Raw genomic sequence first — 26,242 nt, forward strand, 5'->3', positions numbered from 1 at the left:
TTTTGTGTTTACGTTTTGAGGGTTCTTTGTTTTTCAGGTTTTTGGGATTTAGTTTTTATCTCCATCTTTTTGTACTCTTCGTTTCTTTTGTCATTATAGTAAAATTATTTTTGCCCGTCGTTTTTTATCCTCTTTGGAGGAGTTTTTCCACGTTAAATTTGTGTGTTCAATTTCTCAATTTCTTCTGCTATTTTTACTTGTTCCTTGCTTAATCAGGTCAACCTCTAACAAATCTCAATCTTTGTAGTTTTGATTTCACCATTTTTTTCTCTACCACTCTTGCACGTCAAATTCACCATGGTAGGGGTGTCTGAGTTTTGAGTTTTCTTTTAGATTTCTTAGTGATGATTAAGTGTTTTTAAGTTTAGGATGCCGTTCGAGCAAAGAAATTTCAGAATTTATAATTTTTATAAACTTATATATTTTAATTTTTTAGATTATATATATTTTAAATCTCAAAATAATAATAACTTGATATTTTATTAGAAAATAAAATTATATAAAATTACTAAAAAGCAAGTTCAAAATGAATTTGGACAAACAAATGTTTAGGTTTGTTTGAATATGGACAGCCATTTATCATGATCTGAAGTTACCACATATTATCATAATATTGATTTCTAGTGCCATATCATTAAATTCTAACAGAGATAATGTAGAAATATCAATATGTGTGATGAAATTTAAGTTCAAATTCAGTTAAATTCAAAAAAATTAAATATTAATTAAGTACAATTAAACAAATTTATAGGATTATATATATATATATATATATCAATATTTCTTTAATTGTGATTTCATGAGCTCGATTTAAGTAAAAATACTATGCGTTTTGTGATAAAAGCGAAATTTCTAACTAAAATTAAATTTGTTAAACAATATTTAAAAGAAAATGTATGGATGTATTAAGAATTAATGTTTTGTGGTTGTGAATATCAAAATTTCATTTTAGCTTAATCATGATGTGTTTTCTATGTTACATGCCAATCCAAGAATAGTTATTAGAAATTAAGTGCACAAACTCTTTATCTTTGATTTTATTCATAAAATTTGTGAACAGACATTTTTTTTAATTAATATGGAAAGAGAGGTATGCATATTAAGAAGCTGAATTAAATATTAATACAAATTATGCAGACAAAGCACATGCTTTGATTCCAACTACACCCTGTTTAAGCATGAACATGGTTTTCCTTTTCCTCTCTTCCCTAAAATAAACATAGGCAAAAAAGGAAGAAATTTCAAAATTTTAACACTAGTATAACATGCTTTTGCACCAAATTATTTAACTATTGATTTTTGTTAATTTCTTGTGTACAATTCGGGTTAGAAAATTCATAACAAAGTTTACAGTATTATCCAATTGAATTGACTTCTCAATTTTTATGAAATACGAGTACAATAAAAAAATTAATGGATAGTTTCACAATTATACCCAATATTATCTGTTGGTAGAGGAGGATTAGCAGCTTATAGAAATTATTAAATCAATTAATTGGATGGGTTTTAAAGACTTTCAAATGTTTGCACTTCAACTTATATGGAATTCAAGTTTTAGATTTTACATTTGTTTTGTTGTATCTTAATAAATACTAACAACAATATAATTTTTTTGTTATCAACTATAATTCAAATATTGAATAAGTTAATAAAATTAACAAACTATGAAATTAAGATATGAAAAATTTTCAAATAATTAAAATATATGTCACAACAAAGTAGCATAAAATAAATATATAAACATATCAAAATTCATGTAACATGGATTATTAATGTATAAAGAATTATATAAATTTGTTGTAACCTCCTTAACTTGGCCTAAACGTTAGACCCGAATTTGAAATATTACACTAGCCACCGAAGTGGCCTAGTAAGCTATCGGAGTTTCTGAAAACAATCATTTTAAAATATTTGTTACCTTTGGAAGAAAACTTAGTTAATTACTGATTTATTTACAACTCAATTTTTTAGTTTTACTTTAGCAATGGAAAAGTGGTATTTACATATGTATTAAGTAGAAAATAGGATTCACGCATAACTAATTATTAATCATATTTCAATATCCTAAAACAGCATAAATGTCATGCAAGCTATGTATATATAGAAAAACCCAAAACTATGTCCCATGCCATAGTTCAGAATTTAATAAAACAGTCTCTGAATAATAAATAAAAAAACTAAGTATTAAATATGAATATTTTAATAATTAAGCCGAGCCAAGACCCTCTAAATGCCGCGTCTGCATCTTAACCTGATGGATTTTCTATAATGATGAAAATTAATGGGGGTGAGCGTTCAGTGTGAATTCAATCACAAGAAAATCAGTGCAAACAGTTGGTAAGACATATGAAATAATAACACACAGAATAGTCGCAGTCCAATAGCAGTTCAAAGTATCGATTTTTTAAATTAACCATCATAATATCATAGAACTTACAATTTAAATTTCAAAATATCAATTTCACATGATACTCATCCAAATATATATGTATATGTATCATCTCAGAAATTTCCAAGTTTGTATGCACATGCTTCCATAAATGTTATACAGTTTCAATTTTATAAGAAAGATCCTATCCCACCGCTACACACCACAATGGGAGTTCCCCAGAATTCCAATCACTAACACCTCGAATTATGGATTAACCAACAATGATTTGCAAATTAACTGTCAATGGCTATGGACACACAACAAAATGTCGTAGATGGAATTTGCCTATGGTTGTGGGTACACAACAAAAATAATGTAGGTAAAATCTGTCAATGATAGTGGATGCACAACATGTTTGCAGGTAATAGTTGCCAAAAGGTTGTGGATGCACAACAAAAACATCGCAGGTGGATATGCCTATGGCTGTGGGTACACAACAAGATCGTCACAGATGGAATCTGCCAGTGGTTGTGGGTACACAATAAAATAGATGCAAATAAACTGCCAATACTTCCTCCGTTCACAACGTCCCACCCCATGCAATGGAATATGGCATGCTCAACAGATCAATACACTAGCATTTAATATGGTTTTAGCAGAACAATACAGTAGCAAACAATATGCTCATAATGATTCGATTCAGTAGCAATTAATATGCTTGTGACAAGAAAAAATCATGCTTTTTATGTGTTTGGTTTAACGGTGACATAAGGCATACTATACATACAATACAAACTCCGAAACAATAAACCTATGTATTGTTCACAATTCATGCGAATATATATTTCATATTAAATCAGTCCATTAAATCATGGTTTCTAACATAATTCATATTATTAGGGGCTCAATTGAATAAATTAAAGCGCTAAAAATAGTTCAGAAATCACTTAGGGACTAAATTGATCAAATCCTAAAATTTCTGGGTAAAACTGTAAAATCTAAAAAAGGGACACGTAGTCATGTGATTGGACCGTGTGGAAAGCTCTAGACTGTGTGGAAGGGATACACGGCCATGTCACAAACTGTGGCCATGTGGTATTTGCAAAATCAACCTACCGTGTGGCAGGTCGTGTGAGAATTGAAATAACCTAGGGTTTCAAGGGGACATGGATGTGTAATGGGTTGTGTGGTCCACACGCCTATGTGGAAGATTGTGTGGCCCTATCTTAGGCATAGTTTTACCTCGATTAACTTGTAAAAGAACACACACCTGTCATTGGGATCTCCAGCGACGTTCCTCACGTTCAAATCTGGTCTGAGGTACTTAAACGGGTCATTCAAACGACATTTACTCAATAATTGATCAAATCCTAAAATTTTTGGGCAAAACTGTAAAATCTAAAAAAAAGGGACACATAGTAATGTGATTGGACCATGTGGAAAGCCCTAGACTGTGTAGAAGGGATACACGGCCATGTCACAAACTGTGGCCATGTGGTATTTGCAAAATCAACCTACCGTGTGGCAGGTCGTGTGAGAATTGAAATAACCTAGGGTTTCAAGGGGACATGGATATGTGATGGGTTGTGTGGTCCACACGCCTATGTGGAAGATCGTGTGGCCCTATCCTAGACATAGTTTTACCTCGATTCACTTGTAAAAGAACACACACCTATCATTAGGATCTCCAGGGACGTTCCTCACGTTCAAATCTGGTCTGAGGTACCTAAACGGGTCCTTCAAACGACATTTACGCAATAATTAATAACGAATTTCAAGATCCTTCAAGATTATTGAGGGTTTTGAGGAAAAATTGAGAAAGATCGTTTAATTGATCGCAATAATTGAGAAAAATAAAATTTTGTTTTGGTTTAAAAAAAACAAGAATTCAATTACAATTAGGAAAAATGGTTAAATTCTTAGGGCTTTAAAACTCTGGGGGGTTGCAAGGTAATTTCCCATTCGTACCGAAATTAAGAGGGGAAATGGGGGAGTGTTTAACCATTGAGCTGTTGCTCATACTTGGTAAGTTTTCACTCAATTTAATATTTATTTTAGAGTGACTTTCACCCTAGTTTGCTGAAAAATAAAAATAAAAGAAATGGAAGAGGAGTGGATAAAACCTAAGATCTATAAGGAGTACACTAACTATATAACCATCAAAACTAAGTCATTTCTTGTTTACTTATTTCATCAAACCTTATATATTTTAGGTGTTACATTTGTAATACTTCACACATGAAAATATAACGAGAATACAACACAAACACCTAGTTGTTTATTTAAATTGAATCACATGAGAAACCATGCAAGGATGCGAACAAAAAGATTCTAAATTAAATCACAATAATAAACTAAGCAAAACATGATATATAACACTAAAAAATAACAGAAACATGACTTACATATAAGGTTTTTAGAATTGAACCAATAATTGAACCGATCAGGCCACCAATTCACGTTATCATTTCATTACAAGGGGTAACAAAAGTTAATGGATGAGTGACAAAAATTGTAACAACACGATAACATTAATGACTAATACATAATTTTTAAAAGTTGGATGATCAAACATATTTTTCAAGGTTTTCAAAATCAAACTAGTCAAGAGCAGAGCCAAAAATTTTGATTGTGGGGTCAAATTTTGAAAAATTAAAATGTTTAAAAATTCATATAAATTAATGTATACAATTATCACTAAACAAACAAATGTATAATATGATTAAAAGAAAGACTATCACAAAACCATTAAAATAGTAACTAAATAAATCTAAGTCTTAAACACAAAAAGTTCATTAAGTCAATCATATTATTAGTTTTAAATTAATAATGATTTATACAAACTAAATCTTCTAATCTATAACTGGGTCAAGGAAATAACTTTTTTTTTTGGATAATTCAAGGAAAGAAATGTGGTTACTTAGGATCGAGCCCAAGCTCTCATCCTACAACGTAATATTATTGAATTTTACATTATGTAAAAATATTGGATTTTTTGCATACCATTTTATCCCTTGTGTACAGGCCCAATTTTACCCGGGCCTAAATTAAACAAAGGTCCACAATCCATTCAAGCCTAACTACCCACCTAAACACCACCCAAATGACATTACAGGCCCAAACGGCCCAAACCCAAATGACATTACAGGCCCAAACGGCCCAAACCCAAACCAACCATGGCCCAAACTTAAAACAATTTCAGCAAAATAAAAAAACCTAACCCTAGGGCGCATGCTAGGACTGTTGCCACCGCCCTTGTCCCATCATCAAGACGTCCCATCACTTGCCGTGGCGTGCACCTGCTCCATCTGCAAAGGAGAGAAAACACGCAAAAGCGTAAAGCAAGAAAATGAGAGCAAAATAGAAACAAAATATTGTAAAAATCGGCTATAAAGAGCCGAATGCTAACATTGTAATCTTCTTCTCTTCTTTTACGACACGGTCAATAAAAAAAGAAAAAAAGGTTGACTCGGTTTTACTGGCTCCGATTTTTGTTTTCGTTCTTGTTTCTATTCATTTTATTTTCTTTTTTTACGATCCTTTAAACAAAAAAAACAAAAGGGAAAAGGAGAAAGGATCTTACCGGAATCGCCTCATGAGCATCGTCGCCGAGTCCTACTTGGTCACCGAAATCGGCAAGGAGGCGACGACGGTTTTTTCTCTCGTGACCCCAAGGCTATGAAGACTTGGTCTTGATGGTCCTTGAAGCGGGCTTAAAAGCTCGACGTTTGGGCTTCCGACCACCGCCACATGGCATGGCCGACGATGGCCCATTCGGGAAAGGGAAGGATTGAGAGAATGTTTTTCCTCTCTGCAGCTTTTTTTTCCTTTTACACTGAAAGAATGAATTTTTTTAAAAATTGCTTTAAATAGGGGTTATGAAGCGGTGCGTTTGCCCTAAGGTCGAGAGCCAAACGACACCGTTTTGGCGACGACCCAATGATGTTCCGACCACCGGGAGGATCCGCGTTTTTGACTTTTGGGGATATTCACCGTTTGGTCCTTCCAAATTTTCTATTTCTCTAATGTCGTTTATTTTTATTTGCAATTTTGACCCAATTATTTTTCTCTCATTTCGATCGGTCCTCGTCAAAGCGGTGCGCTCTGGAGGCTAGGATTAATTTCCTTTTGGCCCTTTTACTTTCGCGCATCACGATTTGGTGCATTATGATGTTTGTTATCACCGATTTCGCCCTAATGTTTCATTTAGTTTCGATTTAGTCCTCTGTTTAGTACTTTGATTATTCATCATAAAATTGATCATTTTAATATTATTATTATTGTATTTCACTATTATTTTCGTATTATTTTTGTTTACGTATTCATACATTTATATATATATATATTTCTATGTTTTGTATTTGATAATCTATATACATATATATCTACATACTCATACTTTATGATCTATATACACATATCGGCATGCATAATTTCATGATATATATATATGCATACATTTTGTAAAATATATCTATATGTAAACATTTTATATAAACATGTACTTATTTTCATATTTTTATAATTTATGTACATCTCCATATACATCTATATACGCATTTTACTTTCACAAATGTATATACATACTTATATATATATATATACTTTTACATATTAAAATATGTATATTTTACATGTATATATTTTATCTTACCTTATTTTTATATTTCACATATTTTATTTTTATGAATACGTATACACATTTATATGTTTTTTATTTTCATATAATTTTATATACTTACACATTTTTGATATATACATTTATGTTTTCTTATACTTCATAATAGATATGTATATTTATTTTACATATGTATACAAATGCGTGCATTCTTATAATTTTAATATACTAATATACGCATGTAAATATTTTATCTCTCGCTATTTGGATTGTTGATGTCATTCTATTGGATATTTGTTTGTTAATCCATTCATTGTGTTCATTATTATTAAATTAGGAAATGCTTTAGTTTCTTTTATGTACTTATTTATTATTTCATACTTTTTTACTATGTATTTTATTTTTATTATTGCTTGTATTAGTGGTGCTTGTATTATCATTTTGTTATACATGTTAATATTGCATTTGTTCCCCCATTTTATGTTAAATTAATTTTGTTTAATATGGTTTTAAAATAAACAAAAATTTTGCATTTTGAAATGCGAGAAGATCGTACCCTAACTTACGGGGTTTCAATCTCCATGGCAAATCAAAATATGCAAATCATTTCAATCAAATTTTTAAATATTCTCGAGAATTAATAAAAGGTTGCGTTCTAACTCACGGGATATGACCTACTTTTTAAACTCGAGATAATCAAACTCTTTCAAAATAAATAATTATTTTTTAGGCATTCATTCTCGTATCGGGGATTTTAGATGTTGTGTCCTAACTTACTGGATATGATTCTCTTTCTCGGATAACGTGAAATATGCCATTTTTCCTGAAAATTTTCAACGTTTTAATACAAGGATTGTATTTTTTTAAAACTCTTCAAAGTTCTCAATTTTCGACATTAAGACATTAACTAATCAACTAGGTACCAATTTTGGGCGTTACGAGGGTGCTAATCCTTCCTCGTGCGTAATCGACTCCCGAACCCTTTTTTTTTTGAATTTCGCGGACCAAAATCGTTGTTTTAATAAAATCAAATTGTTTATTAAAAACAACCACTTTTTAAGGTGATCCAATCACATCTTATTAAAAACACCTTGAATTGAAAGAAATACTAATTCACTGTTCTCACTAGTGGATAGGGAATAAAATATAATTCTCTTCGAAAAAAATAAAAAATACTTAAGTGTTTTGTCGTGCCATGAGAATGTAATATATAAAACGCAAATAAAATATACACAATAATCACACTAACAATAATAAATTTCTTAAAATTGTCAATTTCTAATCTATATTCAAGAAATACAATATTACAAAGGCAATCAATTCTAATTTCTTCAAGGATTTGAATTAATGTTAAAAAATATTACCCGATCAATATATTAGTAATTTCATACAAAATCAATATCTCAAAATATTCAATCAATAAAAACTTAAACTTACATTAAAATCCTAATTTGTCCACAAACCTAATTTTCTAGAGATTAACCAATAAAGTTTAAGCAGAAAAGAAGAATATTTCTCAAATTAAGGAAACCCACTTGAAAGTATTAAAAGATTGATCACTTATAAAAATTATGGAGAAAATGTGAAAGAATAAGAGAAATTTAAGAAAAGAAGTCACAGATGTCGAAAAAAAATAAAATGATAAGAGATTTTTGAATTTTAGTGAGTGTTATTCGAAATTTTTGTGGGGTCAATAACTAAGTTCACCACTTATATTATCTTTTAATGAAGTAAATTTGTTTTTTTAAAATTTTTTGTAGGGTCAATTGATCCTACAATCTCTCATATGGCTTCGCCATTGAGATTAATGGTCGAAACGATCACACTACCAATGCTTGATATGACCAATTTGTTTAGATCAATTGAATAAATTTTAAAAAATTATAAAAAAAATATTTTTAACAATAAATAAAATTGATTCTAATTAATTCACAAATCAACTAATTTTATTTCATTCTTAACTAATAATTTAACCAATTTTCAATCCAATCGACAAAAATTTCTTAAACATTGCATTTTATAAGCAAAAGTATCGCATTTCAAAATTGAAATGTGGAGGCAACTTTAAATTTTGTTCATAGATTTTTTTCTTTTTATACAAGTTAAATATACAAGTATCATGGTTATTAGTATCATATATTATAGGTTGATAAATATTTTTAATATGAATATATATCTATTTATTCAAAATATTGATATTTTAAAATTAATTTTATTATTTTTATCATGATAATTTTATGATCACATTTAAAAATAAAATATAATCATTAAATTACGTTTTTTAGCAATCATTAAATCAATAAAATTTTAAGAATAAAGTATATTCTTAATAAATATAAATATTATAAATATAAAAATAAATATTAAATAGAGAATAATGTGAAAATTTGAGGTTAATATGTTAAATAAAATACTTAATTTAAATCATAAGATACTTCAAAATAGTTAAAGAATAATATAATTTTCAAAATAAATAAAATAAATCAACTTAAGGTATTTTTATTAAGTGATAAGTAGCTCGTATTTACTTATTATTTTGATATTTTTTACTTGAAAGATCTAGTAAATAGTTTTTTAATTATCAAACACATTTAAAAATTAAATTACTGAAAATATTAATTTTCAATTAATATAAAATTTTTAATGGTTAATACTGAGTTATTAAACTTAATTAATAATTTTATTCAATATAGATGAGTGTTTTATTCAACAATTCCATTTCTTGAATATTAAAATGTCCCCAAATTCTGTTTTCCTAATTTTGTGGATTGGGTAGACTTGAGTTGGGCGGTCCAGCAAGTCTTTGTCTTTATTGGGCCTATTCACTCTTCACTTATGGCCTCCCCACTATTATTTTCTTCTTTTGTAGTATTTAAATTTTTTTTTTGTCGATAAAGTCTTAATTTGATTGGTATGAACATTGTTGTTAATGTAGGAAGATGTGGGTTCGAGTGCGCTGAAATGCATTATTCTCTTATTTATGGGCTGGGGAGAGACATTGTATCAAAAAGAGTAAATATGATTAAAACTGATAATGAAATTGTTAAACAGTTTTGAACTTATTGACACACAATTTGTTTGATCAATTTCAACAAAACATGTTTTAGATAAATGTAGACATATTATATATTATTTTTTAATTAAGATAAGATATGATACTTTATTAAGTTGGAGTTCGAATTCAAGTCTCGTGGATTGCATCAACTGTTATAATACACCCAAAGTTGAAGCCCTTAAAGTAGGTAGCGGTAGCTTGGTGCAATAAAGAGAGTTGATTAGAGCCGTTGAAAGCTAGCCTACGAGAGAGTAGGACAATTTCAAGCTCAGTAATTTCTTTTTCCGAACTTGATTTAAAGGCAGCATGTGCACTGTACTGTTAATTGCAAAAATACAAGAAAGCGGGGAGGGGGGGATGAATGGACCAAAAACATGGTAAAGAAGTTGAGGGGTCTTCACACTTTTAGAAGGTATCAATTTTGTTGGTTTTAATTGCTAATTAAAGTCTTTTTATGTCCTTTTGTCTGCCAAAGTGAAAAAGTATCTCAAAGGTTGTCTTACAATTTAACTACATGAATCAAACCAATGCTGTTCCTATTTGTTCGCCCCCCAATCCCTATTGTGATAATTCATGTTGGAGAATCCTGTAAAAAAGATTTGGTGAATGGAGACTATTCCAGGTCAAGGTCAGAGCGTGCCATCGGCCTTATAAAAGACTGAACCTGTTGGCGAGACTCAAATGCTAATGCTTACAAGGATAGTAACGAGTACTGAACCAACCCATATTGGCCACGAAGAGCAACTAATTATCATTCACCAAACTTCAGTCAATTACTTGCAATACAAGGCAGGGACCCAGGTTTTCATTGATTCATTGGAATGAGAATAATATCAATTTTGTTTGCTTTATCCATCTACAAAAATAGATTCTAGAACAACTTACTTTCTACATGTCACGTTATTAACTAGCCAAGCTTGTTAAATTTGAAAAAGGAAAATAACTGAAGGGGCTATTTTTGAAAACACTGCATGACTTAAACCTATGCTCTCCAAATATGGTGGTTTCATGCTTGGATGCAAGTGGGGGGAAATGAACAGTGTCTTAGATTTCAATCAAATTCCCTTGCCAATGGTACGGTTTCTGAGACGTGATTTCAAAATTGGTATTGTGACCCCCTTAACTTTCTAGTCTATATTTTGCTGTTATATCAATTTGAGGGATTGTTTGAATTTTGATTAAGCTAAAACAATCAATTGTGTATCTGCTAGTACAATGATGACCAAATTTTTGGACAATGGTATGCCTGGTTGGTTCTAGAAAAGCCAAGGTGGTCAGAATTTAAGTGGAAAAACTCAATGTTGGGAGTAAAACAAAATGGATACATGTCATTGCAGGTTTTTTTTTCCCTTTGAATTGAAACCAAAGATGTCTCTATCACATGTGTTCAAGTTATCTGAACTTATAGTATGGGACAGTAATGAATGACCTATCGGAACACGTTTGGTTGTCAGATTGAAACCAAGAAACCTTTCCTGGTAGTTTGGTAATGGCCGAAACAGATAGAACATGTCTCAGCAATATCAGCAAATGAGTTTTGGCTGCCTGGTTTCAGTTAGGTGTATACTGGCTCAAGTACTCACTTGGTGCCGTCACAAGTTTACTTGTGCAAGTCGGATTCTTTGTAATGGTTAAGTACCAAGCATTTGATTCAGTGATTGGTATATACATCTCTTGCTTGAAGAACAATCTTCCTTCCTGCAAATGAGAAAATTTGATTTATGAATAAATCAAGTCAATGTCCTTGGACCTTGGTAAAATGAAGTTTATGCCTTCCATTTTACTTTAAAATCTAATTCAATGAAAAAAAATGAGCGTTACGAGGCAGCCTGTGCTTCTCGAAGCTTTGCTCGAACTAAGGAACATTGTATCCTATCCTTGTTCAAGAAGCAAAATGGTGACATTGTTAGGTTAAGTTGTGGTACAAGTATGGAGCAGCTCGTATTGGGGATACAATCCGGCACGCCATTACCGCTTGGATGATTGTTCCTGATAGGCTTCCTTCTATGCAAAGAATCAAGTTTTCAGACACTGGTTCCAATGTTAACAAAAACTGTGTCCCTTGGTTCAGTAACAATCAGTTGTTTAAAAAATAGCAACCCTATTGAAGATCATGTAATTGGTTCAAGAAATACATAATTGATATCAAATGTCGAATTGGAACATCAACACCAATCTTTTTTGTTATTGGTATGTATAATGTATACAAGAAACTTCAATTGGAATGGGAAAAAAAAGGGAAATAAAATGAAGTCATAAATCTGATACAAAATACAACCTATCACCTATGTTGAACCCTTAGCACTTGAAAATGCAACTAAAAATAAAAACAGACAATGGAATCTATGTGGCCATATCTACTGTAATAAGATAGAAACCCCAAATTTGCAGGCTTGTTTATTTGTATGTGCCCATACCGACACCGGTCTCTCCACCGTAAGCTTGGAAGCTTTTGTCCCTAGCACTTGAATAGCAAATATAATAGAACTTGTTGACAATGGCATTTAAGAAAATGAAAGCTGCCCCTGCACCAAACACACCTTTCCTCACAGTTTCACAAGAGGGAGGCTGCTCGCTGAAAATGGTTCGGTATTTGGTATGGTAGGCGTTTCTCACCGATCCGGCCAGCAAGCATATCTCAGCAATCAGGAAAAACAACCTGTGACACAAAATTCAAATAACCAATGAAACAACAAAAATCTACAATAATGACGGCTATAAATTTGATGAAATTAACATACCAGCAGACTATGAAAAGGATGACTGCCCAGGCCCTTGAACCACTGGGGTTTAAACCCTTTCCACAGCAGAAGCATTTGCTTGCAGCCATTACAAGGGCTTGGCTAACCATAAGGAACAAAAATGCACCAACACCATAGCCTGTTGATATGTCTGAGTCATAGACACAATAGTTATAATTAACTTCACTGTCTTGGACAATCTTGGCCTGCACAGAGATTCAAATACACAATGGTCAGTTGCATGCCTGTCTGGTTAGATCCACGACTTCCCAATTCCCATAATCTCTGTATGTTTGAACTAGTCTAGAGAGAGAGCAATAGAAAAGAAAATACAGAGAGATATACCATTTTTATGGCAATTCAGCTGAGATCTGGTAAAGTTTATAGACAATTGAGAATGGTATACTACTTGATTTGCAGAAAGTGAATAATATGAAAACAAATATATATATGTTATACATAAATCAAGATTGAATACTATGTTTCTAGACTACCCTTATTGCCCAAGAACCAAGAACAACCTGTACTTCAAAAGTAGCAAATTTACATATACAACAAAAAACCCAGAAAGCTAAAACAACAGTTACAGCTGTTTTTCAAACAAACAAAAAAAAGGCTTTCATTCATTTTCCTCATTTCTCAGCAAGAAAGTAGAAACTTTCAATAAAATCCAGAAATTGTATGAACTAATGTCGACCAAAAAATTACGCATGAAGAAGGCAAGGGTGGCGTCACTTACAGTGCTTCTTCTTTGCTCAGCTGCCACAGCTAAACCAAAAGCAATGAGATCAAGAACAAAGACAGCAACCAAAAGAAGCTTTGAAGCCATAGAAAATGTGGAGCTAGCTAGCTTCAATAACCCAACAATATCTTCTGCTTTTTTTTTTTTCTTCTTCTTTTTGTTTTGCTCTTTCCCTCTCAAATTCTCCCTCTCTAAATACACAAAAAAATCACTTTCAGTGATGAAGAAGCAAACCAAATGATTAAAATGATTTTTTTATTATAAAAAACTCCCTTTTTTTTTGGTAAATTTTATTTTCAGAAGAAAATGACACCTTACCTTAGCTTGAAAATGGGGATATGACCTTTTTTATTTTTAATTTTTAAATCATAGAATATGTTGGAAGCATTTGGTATAATTACAAATACTTAGAAGGGGTGGGATTGGAAACCGGTTCATTTAACGGTTCATATACGTAATATTGACTGCTAGTACAACTTATAATAAAACAACAATGTACAAGAGGCTTGAAGCAAGGTTTCTTTTCTTTTGGAAGAAGTTAGTTAAAAGGGTATCTTGAGAAGTTACGGTACAAGAGTTTAAAGCACAAGGTACAAGGCTAATGAAGGGGGTTGGTTGGAATGGAAAGTGGAGTTGGTTGAAAGGTTACTTTCATGAAAGGGAATAAACACCCGCCATAATTAACTGCCTTTTTGGAGTCCCCAAAAGAAAGCATTGGCGAAAGAGTACAACTATTTGTAGCACAAACTGCTTGAAATTTGAGAGGATTTTAGTAAAAATCTTAAATTCAAAAAGTAATTGTAGTAAAAAAAAGAATAAGCTCGTTTAAAATATAGGTCAGACTTAAGCTCAAACATTCAAGATTCGAGTTCGACCCGTTTTCTATGTTCATAATATATTATATTGTGTTATTTTTTTATACAGAGGGATCCATTATATTAGTGTAAAACTAAAACGGTTTTACAAATTTTCATAACTTTTATACAATTAATATTTTAACAATCAAATTATTAAATTTATCAAGATACTTGTACTTATCATGCATGTAAAATTTTGATCGATATGATATTTCTATAATTTTGACCTAAAATATTGTCTATATTAATATTTGTAAGTGGCTAATCCAAACTCATTTTAATGTTTTCATTTTCATCTTATATATTAGTACTATAGATTTAATCTTTTATGTATTATAAATTATACAATATATATAAAAGGAAGGAATCCAATTATACATGTAAAAGCTGAAATGGTTTACATCATTCGTAACTTTTATATGATTAATATTTTAACAATTCAACTGTCATATTTCATGTTTCATTTATGTAGATTGTGTATGTCAAGTTTGACATAAATTAAAAATAGCTAACTATTTGTTTTATCAAGTATAAAGCATGTTAATATCATGCTTAAGCTCAACTCGAATCGACCCAACCCATGAATATCTCTCGATTAAATGACAAGGAGTTCGATATTGTTTTTTAAGTAAGATATCAAATTTGAATATAGTGAATAAAAAATTAAAAATAATTTTTCTTTGTTTAACTTGACTACCAAAATATTTGAGAAAAAGAAATATTAAAAGGGTGAATTTTGAATTTTTCATCAAAAGGAATTGATACCCACTTTAGTAGTGTGATTGGAATGTAGAATTTCATTAATCTTTCATTTTAGAAACATTGTTTTCTTTTTCAAAAAAATTCATCATCCTGCTAGATAATTAAATAATTAATTTTGTTATAGTATTATTGAATTTTATTATGGTTAAAATATGTTGTGAGTCCTTATACTTGCAAATAAATTGAGATTTGGTCTCTATACTTTAAAAGTTAAAATTCAATCCTCCAACTTTTTCAAATTAAAATTTTAATCCAATTTTTATCTTCGTTGGTAATTTCTGTCAACATTTGTTAATTTAATATGTTTATTTTCTATCAATCATATGTTACATCATACATACGAGGATAGCTTAATCAAAATTTCAAGTTAACAAATTTTGATAAAAAATAGTTTAGATTTTAACGATTGGATTGAGATTCTTAACTATATATATATATAAAAGAAAAGAAAACTCAAATTTAAAGTATAGAGACTAAATCTCAAATTTTGATAAAGCACAGGGAGTAACATTAGATTTTAACCTTTTATTGTCGATGGTGTAATTTATGATGGGATGAATAGAATGTGGGGTGAAGAGAACTCCACGCTTTTACTACTCAACCGACAACAAAATCACACAACTTTTGTTTGATGAACACTACGTATTGCCAACATAATTAAATAAGTGTTCTCAAGAAAGCAAGGAAAAGGGTTTTTGTTTTTTTATTTCATTTGTTTAATGTTGGAAGCATAGGTAGGAGGTTGGTGAAGATTCACATGAATCCCTTCAGAGTTGAGAGCTATGTATGGTGGTTTGAGGAGTGGAAGGTCTCGATCGAGTAAAAAACATTGCAGGCTTTTTCATATGGAAAAAAAAGAACACCAAAGAATTCAAATTACAAATGATTCAAAATACAAAGGTATACAATCAAACAAAAAAGAATGTGTTTTAACCCTTCCAACATGATATATCAAACAAAGATAAATTACATTATGAATCTCTCTCTTATTTTCCCCATTTTTCTTTATAAGTTCATGAATCCTTGAATGGCAGCAACATCAAAGGCCTTATTGGTACGTTCCACCCGAAAAAACTGAAAACCCGAAGCATAAGCAATATGGAAAGACAAGCATACACTAAGCAGTAGCATAGTTTTTGCTTTTTCTTCCAAAGAAAAGAAGCTTTCTAAACCCTTTGGCTGCTTTAGGAGGGCTCTCCTCGTTGTTCCATTTCTTCCTGCTATGCATTGGTTCCTTGTCCATTCCATCATTTGGAGGTGGAGTTGAGATCTCTATTTCAGGAATCCTAGGCGACTGATATTTCTCATTCGTTGCACGCATCTCTTCGATATTTACAGTCGAAAATCTTACCGTCTTGCTAGGCACTGGCGGCACAGGATGGACCGTTGTCTCAGGAATATCTTTACCAAATCCTTCTGGTGCTATGTTATCTTCAGAAACAACTTTAGTTGGCATTATAAATTCTTCATCACCTTTTACATGATCTAATTGCATTGGCTTATTTACGGTAACCATTTTGGCATTTGAGCTTTGGTCTTCCCCCGACGGGTTTGGTTTCGAAGTTGCATTTCCTTCGGTCTTTTCGATTGGGGTAGTCTGCAATTCTTGAATGTCCTTGAAATCATCAACAATGTCAGTAGGTTGAGTTGCTTTGGATGGTGCTGGTTCCATTGGCAATGCTACTGTGACCTCATTGGACTCCCTTTTTCCTTGTGCATTATCGCCACTTGGAAGTTCTTTATTTGTACCACTTTTTATATCTGAAGCTTTGGCTTTGTTTGTGCTTGAGTTCTTATCCTTAGCAGGAGCAGCCTTCTGAGTTGTTGAAGAACTGATTTCCTTCAATGTCGGCTTTTTCGGCTGGCTCGATTTCAATTCAGCCGAAGAGACCTTTGAAGTATTCCGTGCGGTTGCAAGGCGTTCTATGGTGGAACTTCTAAGGACTGGCTTCGGCGATTTCTTAGTGTCTTGAGTTGATGGCTGGCTCTTCGTTGAAGCTGCTGAAGTTTTACTTTCGGTGGAGCTCCTCCGGGAAGTAACCGGATTAAGACCACCGGCAGCACTCCTCTCAGCTATCCTCTTCTGGCGCTGGATCCGTAACTCCTCCATTTTCTTTCTGTTCTCCTCTTCCTACAACAAATTAGAAGGGCGAGGATAATCAATCAGAAACAGATCGTGAAGCACAATACCACATGTTAATCAACTAGACAATTGAAAATTTTGTATGTGCCAAGGCATCGAGAGAAATGGTACTAGTTTTGGTTGAATGCTGTTTCAAACAGCATGATATGGCTATGCTAGTTTGCATGGTTTCCAAGAATGAATGAAAGCTTAATAAAGAAATGCATAGATACTCTTAGCTACATTAGGACATTTCAGTCTACTTTTATCTCATTCTATTGAAAACGGGCTCGAACTTAAAGGCCAAAAGAGTTGGTAAATACCTGATCAGACTTAGTTCTCCGTATCATGGTTTTGCTTCCTGCTGGTGGTTTCCTGCTCTTTGATACTACATCAGACTTGCTCTTGGCAAGAGGTCCATTTGAAACTCTAGAACGAACTTCTTTATTCGGAAGTTTCCCCTCGGATTTCCCGAGTTTTTTAGCATCAGGCCCCTTTTCATTGGCACCGGTTATTTCAACATCAGCATGCCTGCTGGTGGCTTCAGCAGATAACGCGTTCATTTCGTAGTCAATCTCTGGAGTCCAAGATGTCATGGCAGTCTCTTCTGCTGAACCACGCCCAATCACCATGTAAAGTTCATCTGGTTCATACGAAACTGGAGCAGCCTTCGATACATTTTCCGAATTGCTATGTTCTTGTTGAGTAGCTTCGAGTTCAGGAACCATGCCTATACCGATCCTTAACTGATCAGATTGATATTCTCCCACTGATGGACCTTGAATCATGAAAGAGTCATCAACAAAAACATCTTTCTTGCTTTCACGAGCTAATGAAGAAGCATTTTCCCCATCAAACATTTTGAGACCCATCATCTCATCCTGATTCGAAGATTTATCCACTTCTTTGTTGATAAACCATTCGCCTTCTCTGCGAGTTCTGGCCATAGTGGATTCTGCAGCATAATCGGATATTTTAGCTCGGGAACTGATCCCAGAATCAGTGCCTTGCAACATAAGCAACTCCTCATTTGTGCCATCTCTTCTCTTAACAACTGAGCCACTAAATTCATTAGTCCCAAAGTTTCTGCCTCGAGTTTCACCTTCATGATCCTTACCGATCTGTGAGTCCAAAAAGGGATCACTTGAGTTTGTCTTTGGCTTTGTTACTCCCTCGGTCCCCGTGCTTGCAAAATATTTGTCTTGCAATCTTGCAGGCTGTTTATCTACTTCAGAAGAATCCAAATCCTTGTCTTGCAAGAGAAGGTTTTGGAAAGTATCCCAGGGATTGCTTCGTTTTTCTCCCTCTGGATTTTTAGTTACCAGTTCATCTTCATCGTAGGACACACTGTTTCGATGCTTGCTTCCATTGTGTTTCTTATGATGGCGTGAGGTAGACTTGTGCCGTTTCCCTAGTGATCCAACAGCCTCCTCTACTTGCTGTTTGAGAGAATCTCCATCAATGAACTCATCCTCATCAGAATTATCTTCGGAATCACTGCCCTTATCCCCATTCCTCTTCGAAGAAATGTAATTAATATTACGGATGACAACCTTTCTTGATGATGATGACTTCTTTTCGTGCTTTTTCTTATGTACTTCCTCTTCTGGTTCACTCTCAGAGCTAGAATCATTAGACTCAGTGGATTCATCTCCCTTACTTTGTGAAGATTTTTTCTTTCTCCTAGAAGATGATTTATGACTTCTACGATCATCCGGTTCCCAACCACAAGCAAGGTTTGAATCCTCTACATTCGGAGGCCAATGCATATTTCCTGGATAATACGGGGGAGCACCGTGCATACCAGGGAAAATGTACCCTTGATATGGAGGCATTTGTTGAAATCCAGAACCCGGAAAACTTTGCATGTACGGAGGAAAATGGGGTGGCCATGGAATTTGTACTTGAGATTTCCCATCCATGGATGCCAAGCTACCATCTGTGGAACATGTTAACAGATTTCGAAACATCAAGTTGTTGTTCAGAATTTAACAAATTGAAGCAGTTATAGGGAATCATAGATCATTGTTATAAGATCATCATTTGAAGCAGAAGAAAAATATGGTATCCATCCTTACCAGGGTTAATATCTCCACTTCCAGCATCTGAGGCGGCAGAACCGGTTTGCTTCATGGCGGAGACATTTATGGTAAGATTTTGACTTGGATCATTTTCTTCCCCTGCAAGTACGATCCCAGATGTTCCAAGGTAAGACAAGTCTGGTCTAGGACATGCTTGCATTGCTGCTAATTCAGCCATCCAAAGCCTATCTTCATTCTTTCTCTTGCATAAGTCCATGAAATTTATGCAAGCTTCCCTGACAGAACAAAGAAAAAGCAAGCAATCGGCAACCATATCCCGATGAAAATAATTTAGGTCATGACAATGGCGATTTATACCTTAAACGAGAAGCACCGAAAGTGTCAGAAAAAGAGATGAGATCATCGATATTATCAGGTTCGTAACCGGCAACCAAAGCACGTGCATAAGCCATTGCTTGCTCTTTACAAAGTACTTTCTTCCTTGTCTCCAGAACACGTTGAAGACGAACCCTGCATATCGACCTCGCGATGAGCAACGAATGCATTTTGAAAAGAAATCAAGCTAATGTGATTAACTGCAGGAACAAGTAATTTACTTGGAAGTTTCTTCTGGAACATCATCTTCGGTTCCATTGAATTCACCTTTAGACTACATGCACCATCATAATAAAATTCTGGGATTAAGATGTAAGCTATCAAATGAATCAAAACAAAAACAATATATGGTAGAGAATGCTGAAAAGCATACCTTAGATGAAGTATATGGCTTTTGGAAATTCCCTGAAACAAAACATACAATTCTCAGACAAACAGGAATTAAACACTCTTTGAACATAAAATTTGGGGACCAAACATACCATCTGCAACTGTCGTCCCGGCAGCGTTTGCTTCGTACGATTGAATTGAATTCTCGATCTGTTCGATTTCCCTCTCCACTGTCACAAATCTCTCAAGAACTTCTGGTGTACTAACAAACCTCACAAACCTGTTAAAATGCATTAGAAATCATTAACAAGGTGTAATGACACAAAAGACTTAAAAAACAAGATCTTGTTTCTTCCTAGAGGAAAGTATCCAATGTCCTGGAAAGAGCTTTTACCTTAGGAGAGTGCCTTTGGTGAACCAGGGAGGAGATGAGGCTAGAGGGCGAAGAGTTACAGAGTAGCCTCCTTTAGAAATTTGATCTTTAGCAGCTTTGAGGTGTGAAATGAAGGGTTCTAGCAACCCTGATGCCAATTTCTCATTCTCTTTTCCAGCAAAAATCACCAGATCACATCTTCCATTCAAACCCCAAAGCCATTCTCAGATGAATGCCCAAATAATCAAAAGAGAAGAAAAAGACGACATTTTTACAAGGCATGCAAAATCTTTACCTGGTTCTGGTAGGTGTAAGTTGGAACAAAGCATAATCTAGACGTGTCCTGAAGTCCATTTTTTAAGCCTTACAAATATACAACCAGAAGTTCCTGAGAGACAAGACAGAGAAGCAAACACAAATTCTTCACAGGTTGAGTTCATCCATTGTTGGAAGTTTCAGTTCCTTGCTATGTTGTTACAGGAACATGTTCTGCTGACAGACTGAAAAAAATGAAAACATGGGAAAAGTTTTATAAACTCAATTGGGGGGGGGGGTAGGGAGGGAAGTTTTCATTGGATCTTGTGCTGTTTCTTCGTGCAGGGTCTTTTGTACTATTTTTGTTTAGCTTGGAAGAATTATACACATTATGGAAATAATAAAAAAGAAATGCCAGTTCTGAAACTGAAGCTTTAGCACATGGGAAAGTACTGAGGATCATAAGGAGAGAAGTAGGAGACAATAAATTTTTTCTTTTTTTAATTCAAGATTGGTCCCAGTTACCGACAGTTGTATCCATCAATTTCTCTTCTTCATGGAAAAATTATTTTAATTATTATTTCACCTTCTATTTTCTAAAACTTGGTTAGTTGAGAGGTCTTTCTTATTCTCTATAACATTTCCATTCTAAATCTGCATTGGAAACTTTAATTTATTCAATTTAATGTTAAATTGTTTTGAGTTTCAGTTTAGTGAGTAGACAGAAAGAGTGAGAGAATAGGCAAAGAATAAATGAATTAAAATGGCAGCTCCAACCCAATAAATTATCATATACATTCTTCAAAGTTACCTCTCCTCTTTTAAATTATGGGTACAGTCAAATATAATATTACGGTGGGAATGTTTGATAATAATTTTAATCACCATTTCATACAAGACATGTTAGGCAATACTGCAAGAGATTATTAACAAAATTTAACTTATAATCATATGTATTAATTTTTATTACATAATATAGTTGCAGTAAATAAAAATTTATAGTTTGACTATAATAGGCTATTTTGGTGTGCCCAACATATTGCAAGTGTTTACATAGAGTATTACAGTTTGAGTAACAACTAAGAGTAAAGTCAGAGGGTTAGAGATGAAATATAAATTTTTGGAGTTAATGTACAATTTTACTGTTTTACTAATTTAAAATTTCTTAAAATTTAAAGATCCTAATTGGAAAATTTACCATTTTAGATAGGCCTTGGCTTCCCACTGCTAACAACTAAATAATCAGATATTTAAAAAATATTAATTAAAATTTAGATTGTGAAGTGAATTAGAATTATAATATTGTGTTTAACCAAAAAATATAATAATGTTAAGTAACAATTAAAGATTATTAAATCATTTTTAGATTGAAAATAAATCAATGAAATACAAATATATAATTGAAATTTTGAATAAAACCCATGCAGCCGCTGTAGACCTGTTCATGAGCCGAGTCGAGTTCGGGTCGAGCCTTGAAAAAATTTTAGGTTCGGAATTGACCCGGCTAAAAATGCTAACATTTGGATTCGGCCCACTCGTATTAATTTTTTTAAAATATAATACATCAAAAAACTAAAAACATTAAAATAAATATTTCCCAACAAATTGAAATAAAAACATAATGTAACATGCCTCTAAAATAGTAGCAAAATTAACAATAAAATAAAAATTATACAATATTTAGATAATAACAATAAAATAGTAGAAACATAATAGTAAAACAGTGAGCAAACAACATTTTTTTTTCTTTTTGCAAATTCGGCCCGAGCCCGGGTCTAAAAAACCTTACCCAAGACCTAATTTGTTTTCAAAACGGGTCTTATTTTTTGTCTAAATCTATTTTCGAGTTTATATCTTTATCTAAACCTTGCACTTTCCGAACCAACATTCCACATCTAAATGTAGCTTTCATTTATACCTAACTTAAATTGATGAACAAAGATATTTCGATTAGGTTCACTTTTAAAATATTATTTTTAGTTTTAAAGTCAGAATTTATTTATTTTATCTTATTCTATAGAAGCCACAATCATCGACAAACTTGATATTCATCACTACCTACAAGATTGTACTTGTAATTAGTAATGGTGAAAATTTTCAAAGAGGATGAGGCAATTATTTTATTAAAGTTCCATTATTTGTGGACCATTCTTTACACTAATATTAAATGGCACCTAACAAGTTGGTAATCTCCAACTTTGCATCATTATCAATGTTATGAATTAATAATTACATTTTAAACTTTGGGTTTTTGTTATTTTAATTCTTAGGATCCAAATTAATCATTAGCATGTGATTAAATCATAGAATTTATGATTTTAAAATTGTAAAAATTGAGTTGATGTCAATAATGTAAGTGGTTGTTATTATTATTGATTTTTCATTGTAATTATAACATGTAAGTTAACTACGGAAATTAAATAAAAGAAAATTGGTGGGTTCATGGGGATGCTTATCATGAAGCAACAATTTATCTTTCATTAGCTGTATTTATTAGGACATTTTGGCCATGATGATGACTAAGTACCTATCTAAATAGTAACTTTGTTTGCCTTTGGACCCATTTTCCTCCTTTTTAATTTATTTTCATTGGGACTTTGAGATGAAATTGCAACCACCAGCAACATTACCCAGCAAGTAAAGTATATCTTCCATCATCTAATAATTTTGGTTACCATATAATTATAATAATTAAACCTATGAATGTATCAAATTTTATATTATACTTTAGACATAATCATGATATAAATGTGACATAAATACCTATAATTTATATTTATTATAAAAAAATTATTAAATTAATGTTACGAGTTAAACAAATATTAATTCAGTTGGAAAAGAAATAACATATCCTTTCTTTAAAATGATAACTAATATTCTTATAATGGTGTTTTGTCATTTCTTATTTAAGTTATAATTATTACTAAATAAATTTAAAAATAAAGTTTTACTTAAAATGCCTTTTTCAATAATATCATAATTATGGCATAATCTACTATGTAAATCTATTTACCTTTGCAGGCAGTAAACAACAAAAGCCATTTATGATATCATAATTGCATTAGTTAACATCTCAATTACTTGATAAAACAATGTTTTCCTTCCAAATAAAATACAAAACTAGTTTGGATTCTTATCCTAAAATTAACTTAAAAGATTATAACATCTCAATTGCTTGATACAACTTGGTTTCTTTCCTAATTTTGTGGAAAATAAAAATTAATTAACTTAAAATACAAAACTATTTTAGATTTCTATCCAAAAATGAATTTAAATTTTAATAAGATTTGATGATGAGATCAATGTTATTGACCTAGCTTTAGATCGGGCGGACTGCGAACTAATCGATATAATGGTCCAAACAAAAGAGTTAAACCGATTGAGTCGAAAACTGCTTGAAATTGGTAAAAGATTGCAAACCGAGATAAAAATCGACAATTGAACTAGTTTAATAAAAGTGCCAAAGTAAATAAAAAAAGTACACATACTAAAGTGAATCTAATTGCTAAATTCAAGAGCCAAAAATTAAATTATCCCAAAAGATTAAAATGTAATTTTATTAGCCAGCTAAAAATATAAATTTACCACTAAATGAGCTTTTAATCTTACCATTTGTAAAGAGACTATATAATGATCTCAGTTGGTACCATTGCTATTACAACAACAAATTAGTGAGTTCAAACACGTTTAAACATGTTTTTCCTCCGATTTAAGGACTAAGAAAGAATGATGGGTAAAAATAAGTATTTGTATAAAAAACTTATCATCTTTTACTTGAGCTTAACATATATTTCACAAAAATCAAACTCAAAATACATATATTTTTAAAGGTTAATGCATCAACTACCCCAAAGTTGTACTTAATTATCACTTCGGTACCTAAATAATTCTTATATTAATTTATTACCTAAAGTTTCCAACCATGTATCATGTTACTCCAAGATCAATTTTCGTAAAAAAGATGACATGGTGCGCTCCCAATGTGCCACGTTGCACAATCTTTATTTAGGGGTAAATTCAAAAAAACTTGAAAAAAAAGAAAATTTTCAAATAATATTGAAAAAAATGCCTTATAAAAATAAGGGTAAACTACACTAGTAGTCACACAACTCTTAATAAATTTCTTTTTTGGTCACTCAAGTATAAAAAATTACAAAATAGTCACTCAACTATTCAATGTTGTCATTTTTGGTCACCAGCTAGTTAACGACATAAGCTTTTAAAATTGACATAATTGTAACAACCCGACTTTCAACATTGTCGTAAAATTTGGTTTCAGATCAAATTAATTGAGTTGAATTAGTAGATAATTAACATATAATATTTACGTGTTGAGTACGGAATTGAGGGGTCGAATTAATGAGTGTGATTGAATTAAGTCGGTTACTAAAAATACTATAGGGACTAAATTACAAAAGTGTGATCATTATTAAATTGTTAATAAAAAGAGAAACGAAAAGATAAAAGAAAAGGACCTAGTTAGAAATTAAATTAAGGACTAAATAATAATTAGACCAAGTTAGTGTTGAGTTAGTGGGATGACATGATTAAATTCATCCATTATCGTTATTATGTTAATTAGCTAAATGAAATTAATTAGACTTAATTATATTTCTAATCTAAGTATATATACGTATGAAAGTGGGAAAGAGAATAAAGAGCCACCACCTTCTTTTCTCCTAAGGAAGAAACAAAATAATTTTGGTCTTTTTCCGGCATTTCGATCCTTAATTTTAAGGTAAAATGTCTTTTTTGTTAATTTTTGTGAAATCTTGATTAATCTAGCTTCATTAAGTTAGCGCAATAATTAATTCTTTCTATTGTTAAGTTTATAGTAAAGCACCATTGTTGAATGCTTAGGGAAATTTGATTAATGTTAAAGTTAAATTTTAAAATATGTTATAATTATAGTAAGAGTGTTAAATTGAGCTTGACTCAAACTTAAGTTATATTGTTAATTATTGTATCATTAAAGACTAAATTGTAAGGGGTATAAACTTTGAGGTTTGATAATTAATAATGATTGTAAGAGGCCTCTGTACTATATTTACTAAGTTGGATTTAAGTTCGACTGGGTGAAATGTGATATACGAGTGTGGATATTAGGAAATTGATGGACCAAATTGTAATAAATGCGTTCAAGTTTAAATTGTCGTGATGTCATGATGTCAAAATTTAAAGTTTCAAATTTTCAAGGTCTCTAACACCCTATACTCGATCTAGACGTTACAGCCAGATCTGAAGATGTTACTGCATTTTCTTTCTAACCCAGGATTTGATTATTTTGAAAATATGGTGTAAGCTCTTAGTACTCAAAAATCAAATTTATTTGAAAGCATATATTACTTAACTGATTTATTGAAAATAGTGTTAGTTTACACTTTCCAAAATATATAGGTTTGTAGCGGAAATTTATTAAACGTACCATTTTTGAAAACACAATTGCTGTTTGAAAATCCTTTGTTTTGCAGGAAAACATCGTCGCTATAAAAAACGTTTAACCAATTTCATGCAGAAAAATGGAAATAATATCCAAAACCAAAATAACCCCAAATGTCCAAACAGTCCAAAATTTACAAAACATGTAAAACCCAAATTA

The 26,242-nt window shown here is 31.9% G+C and overlaps 2 protein-coding genes across 2 annotated transcripts; both read right to left on the bottom strand.

Annotated features, from left to right (window-relative positions):
- Positions 1-12,201: 12,201 nt before the first annotated feature.
- On the bottom strand, positions 12,202-13,702 carry LOC105779365 (uncharacterized). Its single transcript, XM_012603116.2, has 3 exons — positions 13,525-13,702; positions 12,786-12,991; positions 12,202-12,703 (listed from the first exon to the last, which is right to left on the bottom strand). Exons 1-3 carry the CDS (start codon positions 13,612-13,614, stop codon positions 12,442-12,444), a joined length of 558 nt encoding a protein of 185 aa, XP_012458570.1. The 5' UTR covers positions 13,615-13,702; the 3' UTR covers positions 12,202-12,441.
- Positions 13,703-15,966: 2,264 nt separating this feature from the next.
- Positions 15,967-21,094, bottom strand: LOC105779376 (COP1-interacting protein 7). Its single transcript, XM_012603127.2, has 9 exons — positions 20,684-21,094; positions 20,410-20,586; positions 20,168-20,295; positions 20,059-20,090; positions 19,907-19,959; positions 19,668-19,820; positions 19,347-19,585; positions 17,592-19,207; positions 15,967-17,277 (listed from the first exon to the last, which is right to left on the bottom strand). Exons 1-9 carry the CDS (start codon positions 20,740-20,742, stop codon positions 16,264-16,266), a joined length of 3,471 nt encoding a protein of 1,156 aa, XP_012458581.1. The 5' UTR covers positions 20,743-21,094; the 3' UTR covers positions 15,967-16,263.
- Between the last annotated feature and the right edge of the window lie 5,148 nt (positions 21,095-26,242).

The sequence above is a fragment of the Gossypium raimondii genome, chromosome 1 (assembly GCF_025698545.1).
Source record: "Gossypium raimondii isolate GPD5lz chromosome 1, ASM2569854v1, whole genome shotgun sequence".
NCBI classification, from domain to species: Eukaryota; Viridiplantae; Streptophyta; class Magnoliopsida; order Malvales; family Malvaceae; genus Gossypium; species Gossypium raimondii.

What these genes read in the sequence shown, in the direction of transcription:
- LOC105779365 (XM_012603116.2), bottom strand. Translation starts at nt 13,614, where the DNA reads ATGGCTTCAAAGCTTCTTTTGGTTGCTGTCTTTGTTCTTGATCTCATT. An exon ending in CTGAGCAAAGAAGAAGCACT is followed by an intron (nt 12,992 to 13,524) that starts GTAAGTGACGCC and finishes ATCTCTGTGCAG; the next exon opens with GCCAAGATTGTCCAAGACAG. An exon ending in ATCCTTTTCATAGTCTGCTG is followed by an intron (nt 12,704 to 12,785) that starts GTATGTTAATTT and finishes TTTGTGTCACAG; the next exon opens with GTTGTTTTTCCTGATTGCTG.
- LOC105779376 (XM_012603127.2), bottom strand. Translation starts at nt 20,742, where the DNA reads ATGGACTTCAGGACACGTCTAGATTATGCTTTGTTCCAACTTACACCT. An exon ending in CGGGACGACAGTTGCAGATG is followed by an intron (nt 20,091 to 20,167) that starts GTATGTTTGGTC and finishes GTTTTGTTTCAG; the next exon opens with GGAATTTCCAAAAGCCATAT. An exon ending in TTCGGTGCTTCTCGTTTAAG is followed by an intron (nt 19,586 to 19,667) that starts GTATAAATCGCC and finishes TTGTTCTGTCAG; the next exon opens with GGAAGCTTGCATAAATTTCA.